At 41.9% G+C, this 25,798-nt stretch overlaps 1 protein-coding gene across 1 annotated transcript in view; it reads left to right on the top strand.

Moving 5' to 3' along the window:
* LOC140478814 (uncharacterized) overlaps nucleotides 1-25,798 on the top strand; it is a 309,839-nt gene that overhangs the window by 236,313 nt on the left and 47,728 nt on the right. Inside the window, exons 14-20 of the mRNA XM_072572218.1 lie at nucleotides 665-796; nucleotides 15,346-15,474; nucleotides 16,686-16,814; nucleotides 18,100-18,234; nucleotides 18,918-19,052; nucleotides 19,605-19,730; nucleotides 22,187-22,318. Of these exons, the coding sequence (XP_072428319.1) occupies nucleotides 665-796; nucleotides 15,346-15,474; nucleotides 16,686-16,814; nucleotides 18,100-18,234; nucleotides 18,918-19,052; nucleotides 19,605-19,730; nucleotides 22,187-22,318 (918 nt within the window). The remainder of the gene's footprint in view (nucleotides 1-664; nucleotides 797-15,345; nucleotides 15,475-16,685; nucleotides 16,815-18,099; nucleotides 18,235-18,917; nucleotides 19,053-19,604; nucleotides 19,731-22,186; nucleotides 22,319-25,798) is intronic.

Below are 25,798 nucleotides of genomic sequence, written 5' to 3'. Positions count from 1 at the left end.
ACAGGGGAAAACTAGATAGACTGAGTCTATATCCTCTGGATCCTAGAAGAGTCAGAAGTGACTTATTTGAACCATGAACGAGCCTAAGGGGTCTTGTTTGGTGGATGTCGGGAGTGTGTTTCCTTTTGTGTCAGAGTCTAAAACTAGATGTCATTATTTAAACATAAGGGGGAATCCATTTACAACAGAGATGAGGCAATTCTTTTTCTCAGAGGGTTGAGAGTCTTTGGAATCCCCTTCCTCAAAAGGCAGTGGATGCAGAATCTGTAAATATTTTTAACAGAGATGTAGTTAGATTCCTGATTACCAAAGGGATGAAAGATTATCATGGATATACAGGAATGTAGAGTTGAGGTTGAAATCAGATGAGCCACGATCTTAATAAATGATGGAGCTGGCTCGAAGGGCAGAGTGGCCCACTCTTGTTCAAGTTTGTATTGTGGACAATAAAAGTTACCTTCTCAGACTGCAGGAATAACTGTTTCTTTTCAAATTGTGCCTTATGTTAGTCCCTTGCTCATTTCCTTGACTTGTAGCAATATTCCAAATGTGCATTGATCTTTCATGGTTTTATTTGAATTTACTCTGGTCTTTTGAGATCCAGTTTTCTGCTGTTTGATTTTTCACTGATTGTTCTCGCTACAACATGTGTTTCTGATTATAGTTTGCTTGGATAACACTTTTGGGAATGACTGTAGCCTCACTTGCAATGACTGTATTAACAGCGGTGTCTGCAATGCTGAGGGAGATGGCTGCAATTGTCCTGCAGGTCGAACAGGCCTCATCTGTAATGAAAGTAAGTCAACTACTTCTCATCACTGAAAATTTAGGTTCCAGCTATGATTTAGAGTCATCTATTTCTGTCCTTTCTTAAAGTCTACAGTTCAATCTCAGTTTTCTTGGAGAATCTTTACCTCCACTAGATTTCAGAACCATTTAGACATTCTGTTACAAGCAAAAACAAAAATTGCTGGAGAAACTGAGCAGGTCTGGCAGCATCCGTGTTTACATTTTGAGTCCATTAACCCATTTTCAAAGCTGACTTTTAAACTGTGTCCTATTTTAGCCTCTTCTTTGTCTCCTTCAGTCGAAAAGTGTGGCACTGGAAACGCACAGCAGGTCAGCCAGTGACTGAGGAGCTGGAGAGTCAACGTTTCAGGCATCAGCCCTTCATCAGGAATGCTTTGACGTTCCTTGCATTTCCTTGACTTTAGCAATGTTCCAAATGCGAGTTGACCTTTAGTGATTTTATTTGCATTTACTCTCATCATCTTCTTGACTTTTTTTGTCCGAAGAATTGCAGTACTGAAGAATGGTCATGGGACTCAAAACGTTAGCTTTTTTTTTCTCCAAACGCATTGCCAGACCTGCTGAGTTTCTCTAGCAATTTCTGATTTGGTTGTTTCAGATCTCCAGTATCTATAGTCCCATGTTTTATTTTGGATATTCAACATCTACTTGGTCAGTTATGTAGGCATTGATATTATATTCTGGTTATAGCACACGGAATACTCTCTGTCAGACCTGTATTAATCAACATGTGCCACAGGACGAAAATACACTAAGGGACAAGCTCTAACACTAAAACTGAAAAACACTGAAAAACCCTTGAACTGGCTGGAGTGAGCTTTATGAGTTATAAGTACCTTGAAACACACTCTCGTGACTTCTGACACAATTTGAACCCCTTCATTAAATATTTGATTTGTAAATTCTACCATCCACCCTCATCCGTGCATTTGGGATCAAGAGAGCCTTTCACAGTTAAAATCACATGTCATCATGGTCATGGGTTAACCTCTAATGACGTCTGGAATTTGTAACAAAAAGTCTTAACTACCTTAATTATATGAGCTTGTTCTGATTGACTGATTTGGAAAAACATGGGGGGATAGGCAATTTTCCTCCAGAGGCTGAGACAAATCACTAGACAATCAACTTGCTTTGTTTTTATGGTTACTCAAAATGAGTATTTGTATTAACTCAGGGTTTTATAGATTTAATTACCAATGCATAAAGGACTGGATTTAGTTACATGCTTTGAAAGTACTACATGAATAATTGCCTCTGAAAACCAGGAGTAAATCATTGGGAATATATGGTGTTCTTTCCATGTGTAGCTTTGTTGCTTGGTCTTGCTCAAGTGATTTCAAATTGAAAATTATGCTCAGTTATTTGTATTTTAGCAGACCTACATTTAGAAAATGTTTAAAACTCACTTATTGTACTGCAGATTATACATTCAAATGCAAACCTAAAAACAATCATCAACAGGATTTAGCAAAGACAGTTAGGTTTTAAAAGCGATTTTCTCCATCAAAAACAGAGGAGAACAGAGCACAAAGTACTGGATTATTATTTGATGGATGTTTTCAACATGTTTGCCTAGCCAAACGTTACTCAATATTCGGTGGTTTCAGGTTTGGCTAAATGCTGGACAATTAAATTGTGCTTCAAGGTTTGGCAGACTGGTATTGATTCAGAACACTATAAAAATAAGGTTGCCTTTTTAATTTTACTATAAATAGTAACCAGAATAAATTTGGCTCGTGTCTATATACAGTAGGTTGTTGTATTAATATGTTGCAGGCGTCCATTCTCCCCAGTGGAGAGGAGACCATATCATGGAGCAAAAGATACAGTAAATGACATGTGTGGAAGTGCAAGTGAAACTTTGATGGATGTGGAAGGCTCCTCTGGGGCCTTGGATGGAGGTGAGGGGGGAGGTGTGGGCGCAGGTCTTGCAAGTAATAGGAGAAGGTGCTGGGAGGGGAGGGTGGGTTGATCGGGGGGCGTGGACCTGACAAGGTAGTCGCGGAGGGAATGGTCTTTATGGAAGGTGGATAGGGGTAGGGAGGGAAATATATCTCTGGTGGTAGGGTCCATTTGTAGGTGACGGAAATGGCAGAGGATGATGTGATGGAAATGGAGGTTGGTGGGGTGAAAGGTGAGGACCGGTGGGGCGGGGGGAGGGGGTCTGTCCTTGTTGCGGTTGGAGAGGTAGGGTTCCAGGGTGGAGGTGTGGGAAGTGGATGAGATGCGCTGGAGGGCATCATCAAATCATCAACCACGTGGGAGGAGAAATAATGGTCTTTAAAGAAGGAGGCCACCTGGTGTATTCTGAGGTGGAACTGGTCCTCCTGGGAGCAGATGCGGCAGAGGCAGAGCAATTGGGAGTAAGGGGTAGCATTTTTGCAAGAGGCAGTGTTGGAGGAGGTGTAATCCAGGTAGCTGTGTGAGTTGGTGTGTATGTAGAAAATGTCAGTGTTGAGTCATTCACCGTTGATGGAGATGGAGAGGTCCAGAAAGGGGAGAGAGATGTCAGATTTGGTCCAGGTGAGTTTAGGGTCGGGGTGGAATGTGTTGGTGAAGTTAATAATATTAGATTAGATTTCCTACAGTGTGGAAACAGACCCTTTAGCCCAACCAGTCCACGCTGACCTTCTGAAGAGTAACCCACCCAGATCCATTTCCCTCTGCCTAATGCACCTAACACTACGGGCAATTTAGCATGGCCAATTCACCTGACCTGCACATCTTTGGACTGTGGGAGGAAACTGGAGCACCCGGAGGAAACCCACGCAGACACAGGGAGAATGTGCAAACTCCACACAGACAGTTGCCTGAGGCTGGAATCGAACCTGGGTCCTTGGTGTTGTGAGGCAGCAGTACTAGCCACTGAGCCACTGTGAATGGTTCAACCTCATCATGAAAGCATGAGATGATGCCAATGATTGCTGAGGAGATTATGTCGGCATTAGTGGTGATCTCGCAGGAATCACTGGAGTCAGGAAAGGTCTCAGAGGACTGTAAATAGCGAATGTATTACCCTTGTTTAAGAAGGGAGGGAAAAGATGGGAAAAAATAAGCCGATTAGCTTAACCTTGGTCACTGGTAAGATGTTAGAATCCATTGTTAAGAATTGGATTGCAGAGTACTTGGAAGTGCATTGTAAAATAAGGCTGTGTCAGCACATCTTTGCCAAGAGGTCATGCCTGACAAATCTGTTAGAATTATTTGAGGAGGTAATGAGCAAGTTAGACAAAGAAGAGCCAGTGGATATGATCTATTTGGATTTCTAGAAGACCTTTGACAAGTTACTACACAGGAGGCTGCTAAATAAGACAAGAGCCCATTGTGTTAGGGGTAAGGTTGTGGCATTGATAGAGGAGTGGGTGACTGGCAGAAGGCAGAGAGTGAGATAAAGAAGTCACTTTAGAATAGCAGCTGGTGACTCGTGGAGTTCCAAGGGGATCCATGTTGGGAGCACAATAATTCACATTTTCCATTAATGATATGGAGGGAGGAACTTATGCAGATGACAGTAAGAGGGGTGGAGGAACAGATAGTGTTGAGGAAGCCAGGGCTGCATAAGGATTTGGACATGCGAGGCAGATGGGAAAAGGTGTGGCAGATGGAATACAATGTGGGAAAGCTTATGATTATGCACTTTGGTAGGAAGAATGGAGACATAGACTATTTTCTAAATGGGAAAAGTCTTCGGAAATCTAAAGCTCAAAGGAACTTTGGTGTCCCAGTTCAGGATTCTCTTAAGCTAAAAATACAGATTCAGTTGGCAGTTAAGAAGGCAAATGTTAGCACTTGTTTTGAGAGGACTAGAACACAAGGACAGGTCTAGCTGATGTGCTGGCATTGGCAGAGGCTCGGAGGAAATTCACAAGAATGATCCAGGGAATGAAAGACTTGTCATATGGGGAGAAATTGAGGACTCTGGGTCTGTACTTAGAGTCATAGACTCATAGAGAAGTACAGCACAGAACCAGACCCTTCGGTCCAACTTGTCAATGCTGAGCAGATATCCCAACCCAATCTAGTCCTACCTGCCAGCACCCACCCATATCCCTCCAAACCATTCCTATTCATATACCTATCCAGATGCCTTTTAAATTTTGCAGCTGTACTATCCTCCACCACTTCCTCTAGCAGCTCAGTCCATATACGTACCACCCTCTGTGTGAAAACGTTGCCCCTTAGATCTCTTTTATATCTGATTCGATTAGATTACATTACGTTACAGTGTGGAAACAGGCCCTTCGGCCCAACAAGTCCACACCGACCCACCAAAGCACAACCCACCCATACCCCTACATTTATCCCTTACCTAACACTACGGGCAATTTAGCATGGCCAATTCACCTGACCTGCACATCTTTGGACTGTGGGAGGAAACCGGAGCACCCGGAGGAAACCCACGCAGACACGGGGAGAATGTGCAAACTCCACACAGTCAGTCGCCTGAGGCGGGAATTGATCGGGTCTCTGGCACTGTGAGGCAGCAGTGCTAACCACTGTGCCACCGTGCTGCCCACTCTTTCCCCTTTCACCCTAAACCTATGCCCTCTAGTTCTGGACTCCCTCACTACAGGGAATAGACTTTGTCTATTTATCCTATCTATGCCCCTCATGATTTTATAGACTCTCTAAGGTCACCCCTCAGCCTCCGATGCTCCAGAGCAAACAGCCACAGCCTATTCAACCTCTCCCTATAGCTCAAATCCTCCAACCCTGGCAACATCCTTGTAAATCTTTTCTGAACCCTTTCAAGTTTCACAACATCTTTCCGAAAGGAAGGAGACCAGAATTGCATGCAATATTCCAACAGTGGCCTAACCAATGTCCTTAACAGCTGCAAAATGACCTCCCAATTCCTCTACTCAATACCCTGACCAATAAAGGCAAGCATACCAAACGCCTTCTTCATTATCCTATCTACATGTAGCTCTACTTTCAGGGAGCTGTGAACCTGCACTCCAAGGTCTCTGTTCAGCAACACTCCCTTGCACCTTACCATTAAGTGTATATGTCCTGCTAAGATTTACTTTCCCAAAATGCAACACCTCGCATTTATCTAAATTAAACTCCATCTGCCACTTCTCAGCCCATTGGCCCATCTGGTCAAGATCCTGTTGAAATCTGAGGTAACCTTCTTTGCTGTCCACTACATTTCCAATTTTGGTGTCATTTGCAAACTTACTAACCACACCTCTTAAGCTCACATCCAAAACATTTATATAAATGATGAAAAGTAGTGGACCCAGCACCAATCCTTGTGGCACTCCACTGGTCACAGGCCTCCAGTCTGAAAAACAAGCCTCCACCACCACCCTCTGTCTTCTACCTTTGAGCCAGTTCTGTATCTAAATGGCTAGTTCTCCCTGTATTCCATGAGATCTAACCTTGCTAATCAGTCTCCCATGGGGAACCTTGTCGAACGCCTTACTGAAGTCCATATAGATCACATCTACTGCTCTGCCCTCATCAATCCTCTTTGTTACTTCTTCAAAAAACTCAATCAAATTTGTGAGACGATTTCCCACTCACAGCCATGTTGACTATCCCTAATCAGTCCTTGCCTTTCCAAATACATGTACATCCTGTCCCTCAGGGTTCCCTCCAAAAACTTGCTCACCGCTGATATCAGGCTCACTGGTCTATAATTTCCTGGCTTGTCCTTACTACCTTTCTTTAACAGTGACACCAGTCAACCAGACCAACCTCCAGTCTTCCGGCACCTCACCTGTGACTATCAATGATACAAATATCTCAGCAAGAAGCCCAGCACTCACTTCCTTAGCTTCATACAGAGTTCTAGGGTTAGAAGGATGTGGAGGGATCTAATTGAAATATACAGGATACTGAAAGGCCTGGGTAGAGTGGACAGGGAAAAGATGTTTCCATTAGTTGGAGAGACTAAGACTTGAGGGCACAGCATCAGGATAAAGGGACAATTCTTTAGAACAGAGATGAAGCAAAATTTCTTCAGCCAGATGGTGGTGAATCTGTGGAACTCATTGCTGGAGAAGACTGTGGAGGCCAAATCACTGAGTGTCTTTAAGACAGTGATAGATAGGTTCTTGATTAGTTGGGGGTTGGGGATTATGTGGTGAAGGCAGGAAAATGGGATTGAGAAACCTATCAGCCATGATCAGATGGTGAGGTACACTTGCTGGGGCAAATGGCCTGTTTCCACTCCTATATTTTATGGTCTTCTATGTATGTTCCACTTTTGATTTATGTATTTAAATTTACAGATGAACATTCAAACATGTGAATCTTGAGAAGAAGAAAGCCACTCACCCCTTTGAGTCTGTTCCTCCTTTCAGTAAGGTCATGGCTGATCTGATTGCTGCATATTCCCACCTTCCAATAACCTTCCATCTCTTGTTGGACAAAAAATGAGTCTCAAAGACTCAGCACCCTGCATTAGAGAAAAAAAAAATCCTCACTTCTGATGTAAATGGTTGTCTCCTTATTTTTAAATAGTGACTTCTAGCTCTAAGTGCTCTCACAAGGGGAAATATCATTTCCGTATTCACTTTAGGATCTTTTATATTTCAGTCAACGTGCCCTTACCTTTCTAAACTCCATGGGATACAAGCTTAGCCTGTCCAACCTTTCCTTGTAAGACAATCAACCCATTCCAGGTATTATTCTGGTGAGCCTTCTTTGAACTACATCTTTCCGTAAGTTAGGAGACAATTCTTGTCTGCACTATTCCAGATGTGCTTTCCAGCCAGAAGCAGTATACTGAAACATAACCTCCCTTCTTCTGTATTCGTTTTTATTTTTCCAACCAAAATGGGCAATTTGATATCTTCCCATGTTATAATCAATTTGTCACATCTTTGTCCAGTCAACCTATAACCCTTTGTGTCTTCCTTATATACCTTTCATCATTTACATCCCTGTCTAACTGTGTGTCACCAGCAAATTTAGCAACCTTTGCTTCAGTCCCTGCATCTAAGTAATTTATCGATATTGTAAGAAGTTGAGGCCCCAGCACAGATTCTTGTAGTACATTACTTGTTATATCTTGCCAAATAAATAATGACCTTTTTAAGACTACTTTGTTTCCTGTTAGTTAGCCAGTCTTTTAACCATGGCAATATGTCTTCCTCTTCACCACAAGCTTTTATTTTTTGCTGTAGCCTTTGATAAAGTATCTTACAAATGTCTTTTGCCAATCCAAATATAGTACATCCTCTGGTTTCCCTTTAACCACAACACATGTCACTTTCAAAGAACTCCAATTAATTTCTTAACATGATTTCTTTTTCACAAAACCATCTCAGATTCAGCTGATTACCCTGAAATTGTTGAGGGCCCCTACTATAACATTTTTAATAATAGCTTCTAACATTTTCCCAATGACGGATGTTAAGCTAACTGGCCTTTAGTTTCCAACTCTCTGTTTCCCTCTAGGAATAAAGGAACTACATCCAATTCAATGAAACAACTGCTGAATCAAAGGTGTTTTAGACAATTGATACCAATGCATCAACTATCTCACTGGCCACCTTAACTCTTTAACAGTTAGTCCATCAGAACCTGAGGGCTTGTCAATGTGCAGCTCTCACAGTTTGCTCGGTACTACGTCCCTATTTATTATAATTTTCTTCAGTTCTCCCTCCCTTCTAGTTCCTGATTTTCACTATTTTTTAATTCATTCCTGGGATCTTTTTATCACTGTGCTAACAATAGGCCAACATTTATTGCCCATCCTTAATTGTTCAGAGGATAATTAAAAACAAACCGCATTGCTGTGAGTCTGGAATCATGGGCCAGACACAGTAAGGATGATAGATTTCCTTCTCTAAAGGACTTTAGTGGGCCATGTGGGATTTTACAACAACTGAGAGGGGTTGCATAGTCACCAATGAGCCAGCTTCTTATTGAATTCAAAGTTCACAATTTGATATTGTAGGATTTGGACCTACATCCAAACATTAGGGCTCGAGATTACTACAACAATGCATCTCCCTATTTTTGGATGTTTCTTTTATCCTTTACAGTAAAGACTGATGCAACATTCCTTACACCATTATGTTATATTGTATGATTAATCACCAGTTCCCTAGGATTAACATTCATTTTATTAACTCTTTATCTTTTATTTATATTTGACTAGAAACTGTTTTGTGAAGTCATAGACTCTTACAGCATGTATATTTCTCACTAGCTTCCTCTCAGACTCTAATTGTTCCCTCCTATTGGTCTTTCAGTCAGCCTTTACAAGATTTAATAACCTTGTCTAGTGTTCTGACCTACCACCCCACAAATCTACATAAGATATGCCTTTATTTTGCATTTGATTCTATCATTAACGTTTTTAGTTAACCACGGGTGGTGAGTCCTCCCTTTCTAATGTAGCTATTATGTGTATTCTGAAATTTTTCCTTTCATGTTTCTCACTGTATCTCTGTTGACCATATCCCTTAGCCAGTGTACTTTAACTTCACTTTCATACCCTTAAACCTGACCTTAACTTTAAAATATTAGCCGTCCTCTTGACCTCAAACTGAATGTGAACCTCAATCACATTATGATCACTGTTACTGAGGGTCGCCTTCACTATGAGGCCTATTAATTAACCCTATCTCATTGCACAATTCTAGAATGTGCTGTTCTAAGAAATGACTTTAACATTTTGTCTTCTGGGCAAACTTTGTCCATCTGATTATTCCAATCTTTCTGTGATTTAAATTTGTCAGTTATTGTCATATCTTTCTGATAAGTCTCCGATAGATTTTTATTTGTGTTCCAACCTGCTGTGTGGTTGATTTTAGGGGGCCTGTATACTACTCCCGCAAGTGACTTATTGCCTTGATCATTTTTCCTCTCTATCCAAACTTTGTATATATCCTAGTTTCCTGAACATGGGTTATCACTCTTTCCAGTCCTCATATGAAAATTAATTAACAGAGCTCCCCCTCCACCTAGCTTTTAGTCCTTCCTGATTGTCCTATCCTTTCAATATTCAGGTCCCAATCTATGTCATCATGCAGCCATGTATTTGTAATGGCAAACAGACTATACTTATAAATCTGTATTTTCACTATCAGTTCATCTAGTTTATTCAAAATGCTATGTGCATTCATATAGAGGGCCTTTGGTTTTGTTCTTTGAGCATTTTTGTAACCTTTTAAATCTGTTGATTTACTCTCCAATTTACTCTTCAGAAGCCCTCTATAATTCTCTGCATAGGCAGCTTACTAGGATACCAGCCACAGCATTGTTAGCTGCAGACTATTCCTGTGGTATGATCCAACTTTCCCCAGTACTGATGCAAGTGTCCCATGAACTGGAACCCTTTTCTCCCACTCCAGTGTTTAAGCCATGCATTTGTTTCTCTAATTGTATTTGCCCTGTGCAAATTTGTTCATAGCTCAGGGAATAATCTGCAAATTATTATCTTTTGAGGTGCTGCTTTTTAGTTTCTTACACACTACCTCACACACTGTAGGCAGAGTCTCTTGTTGTCTTGCCTTTGTTGTTGGTGGCTACATGGTGCACAACAAGTAGATTTTCCCCCTGTCATAGCAAATTCACTGCAGTCCTAAGGAGAAGTCCTGAACCCTTGCAGTGGGCAGGCAGCTCTGGACTCTCTCTCTCTTTGCTGTAGAGACCAATATCAATCCTCCTCACTATACTGACTGAGGCTAATTTCAAACTGAGAGTTGGTCAAGACATTTTGTTTGTAGATTAAAGGGAAAGATGACTGATATTACAAATGGAAAATATTGCTGCACAAAATGTTAGTTTTATTTTCTCTTAGATCCATTGAAAATAATATTTAATCAAATTGCATGCAATGAATTATTTATTGCTTTATTAAAATTTATAGTATTTTGGTGCATTGTTGAACATATCAAGGTCAAGGGTACTGGTGCTGCCATCCAGACTCACCACGATCAGTCACCACGCATTATTGAACAATTATACATAGGTTATCACATAATTTACTTTATATTGGCAGTGTAAAAAATTCACAACAGTTTCTCCTACTTAACCTGCTGCATTCACATTTCCCAATCTAGCTGAACTGTGGCTTTTTGAGTGAGGTGGTACATTGCCCTGCAGAAAGTAGGAATGGAGGGTTACTTGCTGTTATGAGCTTTTCCCATCGGAACGAGCTCACAATTTATCCTTCTGATTTCACTTTGCATTTCTACAGCCAGCAGTGGGTGAGACATTTTATCTCACTAATCCATGTCGATTGAAACTCAACTTGTCCTAAATCATCTCATGGATCTGTATTTTCTCTGTACATCCTCTGCTCCAGTACAGGGTTGGAAATTAAGCTTGTGTACCTGTTTTATATATTTTCAAATAGTTAAACATAAAGGTAAGTTTTGGTTTGTCAGAATTAAAATGTCTGTGTTGAGTTTTAAACAATTCTATAACATTACCCTTGAGAAAGTGATGTAGAACATAGAACATAGAACATAGAACAATACAGCACAGAACAGGCCCTTCGGCCCACGATGTTGTGCCGAACTTCTAACCTAGATTAAGCACCCATCCATGTACCTATCCAAATGCCGCTTAAAGGTCGCCAATGATTCTGACTCTACCACTCCCACGGGCAGCGCATTCCATGCCCCCACCACTCTCTGGGTAAAGAACCCACCCCTGACATCTCCCCTATACCTTCCACCCTTCACCTTAAATTTATGTCCCCTTGTAACACTCTGTTGTACCCGGGGAAAAAGTTTCTGACTGTCTACTCTATCTATTCCTCTGATCATCTTATAAACCTCTATCAAGTCACCCCTCATCCTTCGCCGTTCCAACGAGAAAAGGCCGAGAACTCTCAACCTATCCTCGTACGACCTACTCTCCATTCCAGGCAACATCCTGGTAAATCTTCTCTGCACCCTCTCCAAAGCTTCCACATCTTTCCTAAAGTGAGGCGACCAGAACTGCACACAGTACTCCAACTGTGGCCTAACCAAAGTCCTGTACAGCTGCAACATCACTTCACGACTCTTGAATTCAATCCCTCTGCTAATGAACGATAATACTCCATAGGCCTTCTTACAAACTCTATCCATCTGAGTGGCAACCTTCAAAGATCTATGTACATAGACCCCAAGATCCCTCTGTTCCTCCACCTGACTAAGAACCCTACCATTAACCCTGTATTCCGCATTCTTATTTGTTCTTCCAAAATGGACAACCTCACACTTGGCAGGGTTGAACTCCATCTGCCACTCCTCAGCTCAGCTCTGCATCATATCTAAGCCCCTCTGCAGCCGACAACAGCCCTCCTCACTGTCCACAACTCCACCTATCTTTGTATCATCTGCAAATTTACTGACCCACCCTTCGACTCCCTCATCTAAGTCATTAATAAAAATTACAAACAGCAGAGGACCCAGAACTGATCCCTGCGGAACTCCACTGTAACTGGGCTCCAGGCTGAATATTTACCATCTACCACCATTCTCTGCCTTCGACCGGTTAGCCAGTTTTCTATCCAATTGGCCAAATTTCCCTCTATCCCATGCCTCCTGACTTTCTGCATAAGCCTACCATGGGGAACCTTATCAAATGCCTTACTAAAATCCATGTACACTACATCCACTGCTCTACCCTCATCCACATGCTTGGTCACCTCCTCGAAGAATTCAATAAGACTTGTAAGGCAAGACCTACCCTTCACAAATCTGTGCTGGCTGTCCCTAATCAAGCAGTGTCTTTCCAGATACTCGTAAATCCTATCCCTCAGTACCCTTTCCATTACTTTGCCTACCACAGAAGTAAGACTAACTGGCCTGTAATTCCCGGGGTTATCCCTATTCCCTTTTTTGAACAGGGGCACAACATTCGCTACTCTCCAGTCCCCTGGTACCACCCCCGTTGCCAGTGAAGACGAGAAGATCATTGCCAACGGTACTGCAATTTCCTCTCTTGCTTCCCACATAATCCTAGGATATATCCCGTCAGGCCCGGGGGACTTGTCTATCCTCAAGTTGTTCAAAATGTCCAACACATCTTCCTTCCTAACAGGTATCTCTTCTAGCTTAACAGTCCGTTTCACACTCTCCTCTTCAACAATACGGTCCCTCTCGTTCGTAAATACTGAAGAGAAGTACTTGTTCAAGACCTCTCCTATCTCTTCCGACTCAATACACAGTCTCCTACTACTGTCCTTGATCGGACCTACCCTCGTTCTCGTCATTCTCAGGTTTCTCACATATGCATAGAATGCCTTGGGGTTATCCTTGATCCTATCCGCCAAGGATTTTTCATGCCCTCTCTTAGCTCTCCTAATCCCTTTCTTCATGTCCCTTCTGGCTATCCTGTATCCCTCCACTGCTCTGTCTGAACCCTGTTTCCTCAACCTTATGTAAGCCTCCTTCTTCCTCTTTACTAGACATTCAACCTCCCTCGTCAACCAAGGCTCCCTCACATGACGATTTCTTTCCTGCCTGATAGGTACATACATATCAAGGACACGTCGTATCTGCTCCTTGAAAAAGTTCCACATTTCCACCACATCCTTCCCTGACAGCCTATGCTCCCAACGTATGCTCCTCAAATCCTGTCTTACAGCATCGTAATTTCCCTTCCCCCAATTGTAAAATCTTCCTTGTTGTGCGCACCTATCTCTCTCCATAACCACGGTGAAAGTCACAGAATTGTGGTCACCATCACCAAAATGTTCACCCACTAACAAGCCCACCACTTGTCCCGGTTCATTACCGAGTACCAAATCCAATATGGCCTCCCCTCTGGTTGGACAATCTACATACTGCGTTAGAAAAGCTTCCTGGACACACTGCACAAACACCGCCCCATCCAATCTACTTGATCTTAAGAGCTTCCAATCAATATTTGGGAAGTTGAAGTCGCCCATGACTACGACCCTGTGGCTTCTGCACCTTTCCAAAATCTGTTTCCCAATCTGTTTCTCCACATCTCTGCTGCTATTGGGGGGCCTATAATAAACACCCAACAAGGTGACTGCACCTTTCCTATTTCTGACTTCAGCCCATACTACCTCCAGAGGCAGATCCCCCTCAAACTTCCTTTCTGCAGCCGTTATACCATTTCTAATTAGCAATGCCACCCCCCCTCCTTTTTTACCACCCTCCCTAATCTTACTGAAACATCTGTAACCAGTAACCTCCAACAGCCATTCCTGTCCCTCATCTATCCATGTTTCCGTGATGGCCACAACATCGTAGTCCCAGGTACCGATCCACGCCTTAAGTTCACCCACCTTATTTCTGATACTCCTTGCGTTGAAGTATACGCACTTGAGCCCATCTCTGTTGTCCGCAAGTAGTCCCTGTCAGTGCTACCTTCTCCACAGCCTCCCTACAGTCTTGGGCATCCTGACACACAGCTAGCTTACTTGCTGGACTACAAGTCCGGATCCCATCCCCCTGCCAAATTAGTTTAAACCCCCCCGAAGAGTGCTAGCAAACCTACCCCCCAGGATATTGGTGCCCTTCTGGTTCAGGTTTATACAGGTCCCACCTTCCCCAGAATGCAGTCCAATTGTCCAAATATCTGAAGCCCTCCCTCCTACACCATCCTTGCAGCCACGTGTTCAACTGCACTCTCTCCCTATTCTTTGCCTCACTGTCACGTGGCACCGGCAACAACCCAGAGATGACGACTCTGTCCGTCCTAGCTTTTAGCTTCCAGCCTAACTCCTTGAGCTCTTGAATGACCTCCCCACCCCTCTTCCTACCTATGTCGTTGGTGCCAATGTGTACCACGACTTCTGGCTGCACACCCTCCCCCTTAAGGATTCTGAAGACACGGTCCGAGACGTCTCGGACCCTAGCACCCGGGAGGCAACAAACCATCCGAGAGTCTCGCCCATGTCCACAGAACCGCCTGTCCATCCCTCTAATTAGAGAGTCCCCTATAACTAGCGCTCTCCTCCTCTCCCCCTTTCCCTTCTGAGTCTCAGAGCCACAGACCCCTTCACTGCAGCTTACACCTGCAAGGCTGTCCCCCCCAACAGTTTCCAAAGCTGTATACTTATTTTTTAGGGGAATGACCACAGGGGAACCCTGCACTGCCTGCTTCTTCCCCTTCCCACCTCTAACTGTTACCCAGCTACCTCTGTTCTCCGGCGTAACTATGTCCCTGTAGCTTCTATCGATCACCCTCTCAGCCTCTCGAATAATCCTCAGCTCATCCAGCTCCAGTTCCAGTTCCCTAACTCATTCGGTGAGGATCAGGATCTGACTGCTTCGTCGGCAGGAGTATCGGTGGTCACCCCTACCTCAAACATCCTGCAGGAGGAACATTCCACCGCCTGCGCTGCCATGACTGTACACTTTGTCTCCAAAAACAAGAACACTGAGTCAATAACCTGTGGACTTTAAAGTTAGGTTAGAGGAGGAGGGTGGGAGGGAGGCCCTACGAAAGTAGGACCTAGGGTCTAGAACACACCCACTCAAATACTAATCACTTACCTGTGTTCCACTTAGAATTGACTGTTGTTGTCAATTTAAAATATGGCAATGGCATAAATAGATTTTAGCTCATGTCTGCACTTGCCTTTTTTCTCTGCCTTAGCCTGTCCCCAGGGTACCTTTGGAAAGGATTGCAACAGTATCTGCAAGTGTCAGAATGGAGGATCGTGTGATGCAGTTACAGGGACGTGTCGTTGCCCACCTGGGATTGGTGGAGAATTTTGTGAAGATGGTTGGTACCCTTGCTGTTACAAAATATATATTATAAGGTTATTTAGTATATAGAACTTGACTACAGCTGAAACAAGTCACATTTTGTCAAAACTTTTCATCTTGCATTCATCAGGACGATTTGCAAGAAAGAGACTTAAGGAGAATACAAAACAAATACTCTGCATGGAAGGAAAATGGATTCAAGTCTAGTTTTGACTGTTAGAGGAGTTTCTTTGGAAAGAACACCAATTAATGCAGATTCACAGTTAACTGCCGAGCTCTGTTTAAAATTTGAACCAGGCAGGTTGACTCAGATTGGTCAGGGAATGCATCTTCTTGAGCTTTCTCAAGTTCATTTCATTTATTGTTTTGTTCCTACATCTGACGTATGTATGAATACCTAGGTGCAACAAATAAGGAGGAATCTGGCCATAAAGAAGTTTATTTGATTTGCTGTTTAGTTGATGTGTCCAAACATTTCAAACCAGGAAACTCTTCCCCCTCTTTGTTGAGCTTGCTTCCTTCTATGATGGAGGCAGATTTAACTGTGATTTTCAATAGGAAGTTTGGTAATTATTTGATGAGAAAAGATTTGCCCATGTTTCTTAAATCAGCCACTTTGATTTTTTATCCCATAAGGTCATGATATTGTCCATTCGATGGATTTTGCAAATAACATTAACAGGCAAATTGGTTTTCATTAGGAAAAAAACTTACTGAGGGACCTTTATCGAGGTGTATGAGAGGCATGGATAGGCTGAATGCATTCAGTACTTTCCCCAGGGTTTGGGAATCAAGGACTAGAGGGCATCAGTTTAAGGCTAGAGGGGAGAGAATAAAAGGGTACTGAGGGGTAACGTTTTTACGCAGCCGATGGTACGCAGATAGCATGAGCTGCCAGCAGAAGTGGTTGAAGTGGGTACATTAACAACATTTAAAAGGCATTTGGACAAATACATGGAAAGGAAAGGATTAGAAGGATATGGGCCAAGTGTGGAGAAATTGGGTTCAGGTGGATGATGAACATCTTGGTCGATATAGACCATTATTGGGCCAAAGGGCTCTATGACTCGGTAAATTAGTCAGAGCTTTGATGACCAAATGTAATTTGGAAATCTAAATTTTACAAGCTGTTTCTTCCAATTTATTGGTTCCTAGTTTACTGACAATATGTCTAAAATATTGGATATGTATGTTTTGTAAATGTCTTATCCTTCTTCTTCTTGTTAGGTTGCCCTAAAGGATTCTTTGGAAAGGGATGTAATAAACGATGTAATTGTGCCAGTAATGGCTACTGTCACCGATTATATGGTGCTTGCTTGTGTGACCCTGGACTATATGGACGCTTCTGCCATTTATGTAAGTATGTTGATGTTTCAAACCATGAAATGCTCATGATTTATCCATCCTCCTTGCTTGGAATTGGATCTCATTCTATAGTGTGCTTTTTTGTGTCTCAAGCAAAGTAACTTCAAGGCATTGTTGACTCTGAGCTCCTTTTGATCAAATATAGCACATGGAGATACAAAATGAAGTACCAGCACCCTTGCCCTCTTTTTCTGTAACAATAAATTGTACACCCTTCTCTGTATTCATACAATTTCTTTCCATTCTGCACTATTGCCAAGTATCCTTTGCAATGACGTTTGGACAATTCTTTGTGATGGCTTTGTTCCATCTGTAAGACTTTGACTGATAGTTGAAAGTCTTGTGGTCAAGAGGTATCTTTTGATGAGTGATATTCCTTAAGATGTGTGCTGTTATTTATATATCTACTGTTAGTTTATACAGGTATCAGACATAGCAGTGAGCCTGTCTGCCAATAATTCCATCCCTTATTGCATTGAACTTTCATGAGATGAATGCTTTAAATTCACAAAGTTGGCCAATACCCCACATATCCTCATGGAGCTGTAACTTAAACTTTACCAAACCTCAAATGTTTTAATCAAACACTTCACTTTTTGCTATTATGTTGACTGCATGATTAAAGTTTGCCTGTGGTCTTTCATGCATGCAGCTTTGTATTTTTATTCAACAGTAACATTATGAGTAATATTTATCCAGTGTCAACATGACTATAAGTTTACAACTAATCTTATGAAATGCCATTAAACTGATTCAGGCCAATATTAGCAAATTCTTAGCATGCTGATTAATTATCTCACTAATTTAGCATCACTGTATCAAAATATTCACTCTTCAAAGAATACAATCCTGACTTCATTCTTGGATTCATTTTCATCACTATGCGTCTTGGATTTAACCATGATTACGGCTCTCTCACCTCAACAAACATTTTGAAATGATCCAAAATTTGTCACTATGCTTTTGATCACTGCTTTCATTGTCCATTCTGTGTCTCCAGTATTATTGCAGAATCATTGCTATTTTTCAATTCAATCTTGAGTGGCTAGGGGAGAAATTGACAAGAAATCATTTTTGTTCATTGTAATGCTCCAGTTATGTCTTGAATGATTATCTCATCTCCTGATTTCTTCCTGGGTAAAATAAAGAACAATGATTATTAAGAATGACAATGTCACTGAGCGGGTGCTTCTTTCCTCAGGTACATTCATTGATTTCCTTCTCCATAGGTCAGTTCTAGATTCAAGAAATAATACTCATTTCCGCTCTTTTGCAGCTTGTCCCAAGTGGACATTTGGACCTGGATGTTCCAAAGAATGTCAATGTGTGCATGCACATGCTGTGGGCTGTGACCCTAAAAATGGCACATGCATTTGCAAACCAGGTTTCCATGGCCTTGGATGTGAGAAAGGTAATGCATGTGTTGCCAAGCGCCTGTTATGTGAAACAAAATTCTAAGGATTTGCACTTACTTTCAGACATATTGCATTGAATTTGCAAGTTATTATCCCCCTCCTCTTCAAATTGGCAATTGTGCATCTCTCAGCTGAGATAAGGAAGCAGGTTACTTGCATATCATCTGATGCAGAGACTACATTAAAAATGAAGTGAATACATTAAATTAATACCCTTCATTTATTGGCATCATAATTCTTGCATCAAAGAAGTATACTTTTACTTGATGTAAACTATTTTAGCTTTAAATCCTGATTTGGCACTTTATCAACTTTGGGTAAACATCAATGTTCGTTTCCCCATTACAAAATTATTACTCAAAGTAAATCGATGGATATCCAGTACCACTTCATGTTACAAAATTTATATTATTGAGGCAGCCAGTGACATTTTGCTTTGGTTTGGTGCATGTGTGCACTCATAGAGGTGACAAGTACATTCTCGTTGTGAAAGACAATCACCCCAATGTCGAGGTAGTGCCCAAATGAAGATGAAGCTATTTCTTACGATTCAACATAATGCTTGTGTGTACGTACTTAATGTAATGTGTTCAAGTTACACCATCCAGCTGGAAAGATTATGGCCACAAAAACAGTTTTCATTTATTCTTAAACGAGCTTCCGTGTCTCTTTTCAACAGAATGCACTATTGGCTTCTATGGTGCTGGCTGTGCATTCCATTGTGACTGTCCAATTGGTGTGCCATGCAATCAAGAGACTGGCAAATGTGATCGCCAGTGCCCACCAGGGTTTCATGGAGACCAGTGCCATTTGCGTAAGTGTTTTTGTCCAAGGATCAGGAGCAATATGATTCGGATAATAACCAGCAATGATGTAGAAGGCAAAGGGAAGAGATACAGAAATGTAAGCAGGAAAGAAATATAAATATTTTTTAAAAAGTGTAGGACCACCATTCTTGGTACACACACGTCTCCATTCACAGCTGAACTTCTACTTCATCACTATTTTGTCTGCACCATCCCTATATTCCTTGATGTTTTTAATATGTGTAAAAGTATAACACTGAGTCACAACAGAAGACATTAATTGAGATGACTACAAGTTTGGTAAAGAGGAAGGTTTTAATCAAGGTTAGAGTGAGGAGGAGCAGAAAATAATGTTGTTTCACTTTTAATAAGAAACACACACACCTTGAATTGACATTGATATCTCATATTGTTTTATAGAAACGCCTAGTCCCTTTGGTACTCATCCCTTCCAAGGAGATGAAATGGGAAAGTTTCTCCTACTCAGATTGTTCTGAAAATGGTTTAATTTGTTATTGCTTCAATCCCCACTCTTGCCGACTCATTTTTATTGTTGACAGCTTGCAGCTCCAGGAGATTTGGAATTAACTGCAGGCAGAATTGTGACTGTGGAGGGGCACCTTGTGACTCATGGAGTGGTCAGTGTATCTGTCCTGCTGGCAAAATGGGATTGTCTTGTGAAATAGGTAAGGCATATCCAAAATTATCAGCATGACTTATCATCACCTTTCCTAAAATAGTGAAGAGTGCAAGCTATGAGCAGCATCTAAAAATGAAATGTTAACTTGTGAAGCTGGCAGAGGTAAGCAAGCCCACAACAGGTCAGATCTAAGCTCTACAGTTCTACCACAACCATTGAATGGTTGTGATGGTGGACAATGATTGGGAGAAAAAGGTTCCATAAGTATCCACAATGATGGGTGAAACCCAACACATCAGCATTTGTTTCACTTTAAGCCAGACTTGCTGAGTTGATGATGATTTTCGCATTGCGTTTACGTTCACAATGTCGCAAATACCAACATTCCAGTTCAATTTAATCTGTGTGATGTCCAGCAATGGTTTGAATGCACTGGACATTACAAAAACTTTGGGGCCTGATAAAAATCCGGCAAAAGTACTGAAGACTTGCGCTTGGGAACTAGTCAAGCTGTCCCACTATAATATTACACTGGTATTATGTCAACAATGTTGTCAATTGCCTAAGTATGTCCTGTCCATAAAGGTAGAACGAATCAACCTCAGCCAGTTACTGTGGTTCAGTGTACTCTCAATCATCAACAAAGTGATGGAAGTTGTCATCAACAAACCGCACTTACATAACAGCATTCCTGATGAAGGACTTATGTCCGAAACTTCGATTCTCCTGCTTCTCAAATGCTGTGTTTTTCCTGCTGTGCTTTTCCAGCACTACATTCTCGATTCTGATCTCCAGCATTTGCAGTCATCACTTTCTCCTAGCACTTAGATAACAACAGTGTGCAGTTTGGGTTTATCAAAGCCACTTAGCTCCTGACTACATTATAATCTGAGCTGAAAGCATCCCAATCCCAGGATATCTCTGAACAAGTTCATCAGGGTTGTGTCTTAGCCCAAGCCATCTTCAGCTGGTTAATTAATGACGTTCTCTCTATCATAAAGTAAAAACTGGGGATGTTCATTCATGATTGCACAATTTTCAGCACCTTTCAAGACTGCTGAGATACTGAAACAGTCTGTGTCCATATGATGCAAGACCTGGACAATATCCAGGTTTATGCTGATAAATGGCAAGTAATATTTATCCCATATAAGTGCCAGGCAATTATCATTTCCAGCCAGAGAGAATCTAATCATCACCTTTTGACATTCAATACCTTTACCATAGTTGAATCCCCGACCATCAGCTGGTGAAAATGGTAACCTGGGGGTTACCACTGAGATGAAACTGAACTGTTTACATATAAGTGCTGTAGCTATAACAGCAGATCAACAGCTGGGAATTCTGTTGGGAGTAAATCACTTCATGATTCCACAAAGACTGTTCACTATCTACAAGATGCATTTATGCATGTGAGAGAATGCTGTCCTATTGTCTGGATCAGTTTATATGCAGAGGATATTATGGTGGGGAGGGGATAAAGAGTAAACGAGAGGTGAGGGTAGAGCAGAAAGAGAAAGGAGAACAGTTGGACAGAGTGCTCCAGCACCTCATTTTCTACTTGGAGACCCTGCAGCCCACTGCACTCAATATTGAGTTCAATAACTTTAGGTCTAGAGCTCTCCCATGTCCTTATCCCAAACTACACACATCAGGCCTTGTTAACACATAGTTGGTTATTTCACAAAACCCACTATTAACACTAATAGTCTCCATTAATAGTTATTCACCCTCCTATCCAGATAGTTATTCTCTCCTTTGTTTGTCCAACTGTTCTCCTCTCTCTTTGGGCTTTTATTGTTTACTCCTTATCCCCACCTTATCTTCTGCATATAAGCTGACATTTTCCTAGCTACCATCAGTTCTGAGGAACAGCCACTCGACACAAAACACTCACTCTGATTTCACTCCAGAGATGCAGCCAGATCTGCTGAGCTTTTCCAGCAATTTCTGCTTTTATTTCTGGAATACTGTGAACGGTTTTCATCCTCTTATCTAAAGACAGCAACAATGGCTCTGGGGGCAGTCCAGGGGAGGCTCACTAGGTTGATCCAGGAGGGATTATCTTATGAGTAGAGGTTGAATAGGCTGAGCTCGTGAGTTCATTGTGGTTTTGAAGATTGAGAGGCAAACGTATTGAAACATACAAGATTCTATGAGCACTTGACAGGATAAGTGTGGGAAGGTTGGTTTCGCCTTATTGTAGAACCGAGGAGCAGACGGCATCATCTCAGAGTAAGGGGTTGCTCAGTTAAGCCCACCACAGGGGGCTGTTGAGGATGGATCATTAAGTAGATCGATTTTCGATTAGCAAGAGAATCAAGGGTTGCAAGGAAAAGGCCAGAAATTGGAGTTGAGCCAAGATCTCATTGAATGGCAGAGCAAACCCACCTGATGTGGTTTTATGGTAGTGCAGTGGTTTTATGGTATCCTCACAATGTGCATTGTGGATATCTAAACTAGATTATAGAAAGCAACTGATTTCTCACTGTCTTTATACAGACTGCCCAGCTGATCGGTGGGGTATAAACTGCCAATTTGCCTGTGCTGATTGTGAAAATGGAGGTGTTTGTAACAAGGAGCTGGGAACATGTGACTGCACTGCAGGATTTATTGGAGCACTTTGTCAGGATGGTGGGTATCATTTTTAAACACATTGAAGAATGTGTGAACAATTTGTTCAGAAGGACGGGTTTGACACTACTATCACCATCCTCTCTTATTAAAAATTGTCGATTACAAGTTCAGTTTGTTTTTGTTACTGTGATGTTGTTCTTCTCTTCAGGGAACTCTATATTTCTGCATAAAGCAATTCGTTCCCCAGACCCATAATCCCAGACATCTACTGAATCCATATCTTTGACACCGAGTGGGAGTGTGAGAACGAGATTTAACTTACTGTTCCATCATGGATGGCCTGAAAATTGAGCTAATGTTCATTCTATCCTCATCCATCCTCAGTCCATGTGACAACAATAAATCAAATTAAATGAAATCAAATCATATCAAATAAATGTTGAATAGCAATAAAGTGTGGGAGATTTAGTTCACTTTTTGAAAACTGTATTTGAGCAAAAGGGAATTGAGCCCAGTTATAGGCACCCAACCGTTGGCCCAGTTGTAAATAGTCAGATTAGACTCGATTCTCTACAGTGTGGAAACAGGCACTTCATCCCAATAAGTCCACACCGCCCCTCCGAAGAGAAACCCAGCCAAACTCATTCCCCTACTCTATATTTACCCCTGACTAACGCACCTAACACTATGGGCGATTTAGCATAGCCAATTCACCTGATCTGCACATCTTTGGATTGTGGGAGGAAACCGGAGCACCTGGAGGAAACCCACACAGACACAGACAGGTGGGAATCAAACCCAGGACCCTGGTGCTGTGAGGCAGCAGTGCTAACCACCGAGCCACTGTGCCACCCAATAACTTAGCATAAGCCAGGATCAACTTCATTTTTCATCATAAATTACTATTGCTCAGGCAGTAGTTTTTGTGCATTACTCCAGCAATTACACTTCAAAAGTGCATTTTTTGGCTGTGAAGTGTTTTGATGCATCCAGTGGCCATGAAAAATGCAACAAAAATGCAAGCTTTTCATCTTTGCTTTTGGAAAAAGGAGGGGTAGAGTAGTCCCAGTGGTTTGGACAACATGAACTGGTCATTTATTTATTTGGTCATAGAGTCATACAACATGGAAACAGACCATTTTGTCCAACGTGTCCACGTCAACTAGAGACCCCAATCTGACCTAGTCCCATTTGCCAGCATTTGGTTCATATCCATGTCAACCATTCCTCTTCACGAACCCATCCAGATGCCTTCTAGATGTTGTAATTTTTCTCATTTCTACCACCTCCTCTGGCAGCTCATTCCATAAATGCACCACTTTCTGCATGAAAAACGTACCCCTCAGGACCTTTTAAATCTTTCCCCTCTCATCTTAAACCTATGCCATCTAGCTTTGGACTCCCCTACCCTAGGAAAAAAACCTTGGCTATTTACCCTATCCATGCCCCTCATGATCATATAAACCTCAATAAGGTCATCCCTCAGTCTCCAATGCTCCAGGGGAAAAAGCCCCAGCCTATTCAGCCTCCTACGATAACACAAACCCTCCAACTATGGCAACATCCTTGTCAATCTTTTCTGTACCCCCTCAGGTTTCCCAACATCCTTCCTATAGAAGGACAACCAGAATTCCAAAAGTGGCTTCACCAATGTCATATATAGCTGCAACATGCGTCTCAACTCCTATGCTCAATGTTAGGACCAATAAAGGCAAGCGTCCTAAATGCCCCTCGCCATTAAATAAAACAGTGAAAGAACTTGGATGCTGGAATTCAGCAACAACAAAAAAAATCTGGAAAAGCTCAACTTGTCTGGTAGCACCTGCAGACAGAAATCAGAGTTAACGTTTTGCGTCCAGTGACCCTAGTTCAGGACAGTGCACTGAAGCTATACTGACTATCCTAGTCAGTCCTTGCCTTTCCAAATGCAGGGAAATCCTGTCCTTTAGCATCCTCTCCAATGACTCACCCACCACTAGCATAAGGCTGACAAGTCTCTCGTTCCCTGGCTTTTCCTGACAGCCTTTCTTAAATAATGGCACCACATTAGTCACCCTCCAGTCTTTCAGCACCTCACCTGTGGCTATTTATGATGCAAATATCAGGCGGCCCGGTGGCTCAGTGGTTAGCACTGCTGCCTCACAGCACCATGGTCCCAGGTTTGATTCCAGCCTCGGGCGACTGTCTGTGTGGAGTTTGCACATTCTCCTTGTGTGTGTGTGTGGGTTTCCTCCGGGTGCTCTGGTTTCCTTCCACAGTCCAAAGATGTACAGTTCAGGTGAATTGGCCATGCTAAATTGCCCATAGTTTTAGGTGCATTAGTCAGAGGGAAATGGTTCTGGGTGGGTTACTCTTTGGAGGGTTGGTTTGGGCTGAAGGGCCTGTTTCCACACTGTAGGGAATCTAATCTAAACAAAAAAAATTCTCAACAAGGGGCCTAGTAATCTCTTCCCTAGCTTCCCATAAAGTTCTGGGAAACACCTGATCGGTCTTGGGGTTATTTCCCCAAGTTCCCTAGCTTTCATGTTCTTCTCCACAGAAAATACTGGCATGAAATACTCATAATATCTCCTTTGGATCCACACACAGATGGCCACATTGACCTTTAAGAGGCCCTATTCTCTCCCTAGTTACCCTTTTCCCCTTGATGTACTTATAGAATCTCTTTGAATTCTTTTTAACTCTATTTCCCAAAGCTGTCTCATGTCCACTTTTTGCCCTCCTGAGTTCCCTCTTAAGTGTACTCCTAATACCCTTATTATATTCATTTAGGGGTTCACTTGATCCCAGGTGTCTTCACCTGATATATGCCTCCTTCTTTTTCTTGACCAGAGCCTCAATTTCTCTAGTCATCCAGCATCCCCTATGAATACCAGCCTGGTCCTTCACACCAACAGGAATATACTGTGTCTGAAACTCTCAAATCACATTCTTAAAGGACTCCCACTTCCCAACCATCCCTTCACCTGCTAATAGCCTCCTCCAATCAACTTTTAAAAGTTCCCATCTCATACAGTTAAAATTGGCCTTATTCCAATTTAGAATTTTAACTTTTTGATCAGTTCTATCCTTTTCCATAACTATTTTAAAAAGTAATGTATTATGATAACTTGACCCAAAGTGCTTCCGCACTGACACCCTTGTCTCTTGCTCTGTCTCATTTCCCAACAGAATTGTCAAGAATTGCACCTTCTCTAGTAGGCACACCCAAATATTGAAAAATAAAGTACTCTCGTGCACACTTAATAAATTCCTCCCCATCCAAGCTTTTAACACTATGACAGTCCCTGTCTATGTTTGAAAAGTTAAAATTCCCTCTCATTACAATCCCATTTTTCTTACAGATATCTGAGATCTCCTTACATATTTGCTTCTCAATTTCCTGCTGACTGTTGGAGGTCTATAATACAATTCCATCAAGATGATCATCCCTTCCTTATTTTTAAGTTCCATCCATAGAACTTCACTGGACTTATTCTGAAGTGTGCATTGACTGCCTAATTTCCTATGTTACAAATTGATTGAACTATAATGGTT

Source organism: Chiloscyllium punctatum, chromosome 6, assembly GCF_047496795.1.
Source record: "Chiloscyllium punctatum isolate Juve2018m chromosome 6, sChiPun1.3, whole genome shotgun sequence".
Lineage (NCBI taxonomy): Eukaryota > Metazoa > Chordata > Chondrichthyes > Orectolobiformes > Hemiscylliidae > Chiloscyllium > Chiloscyllium punctatum.
The sequence above is the reverse complement of the archived record's forward strand: the minus strand, read 5'-3'. Positions and strand labels throughout refer to the sequence as shown.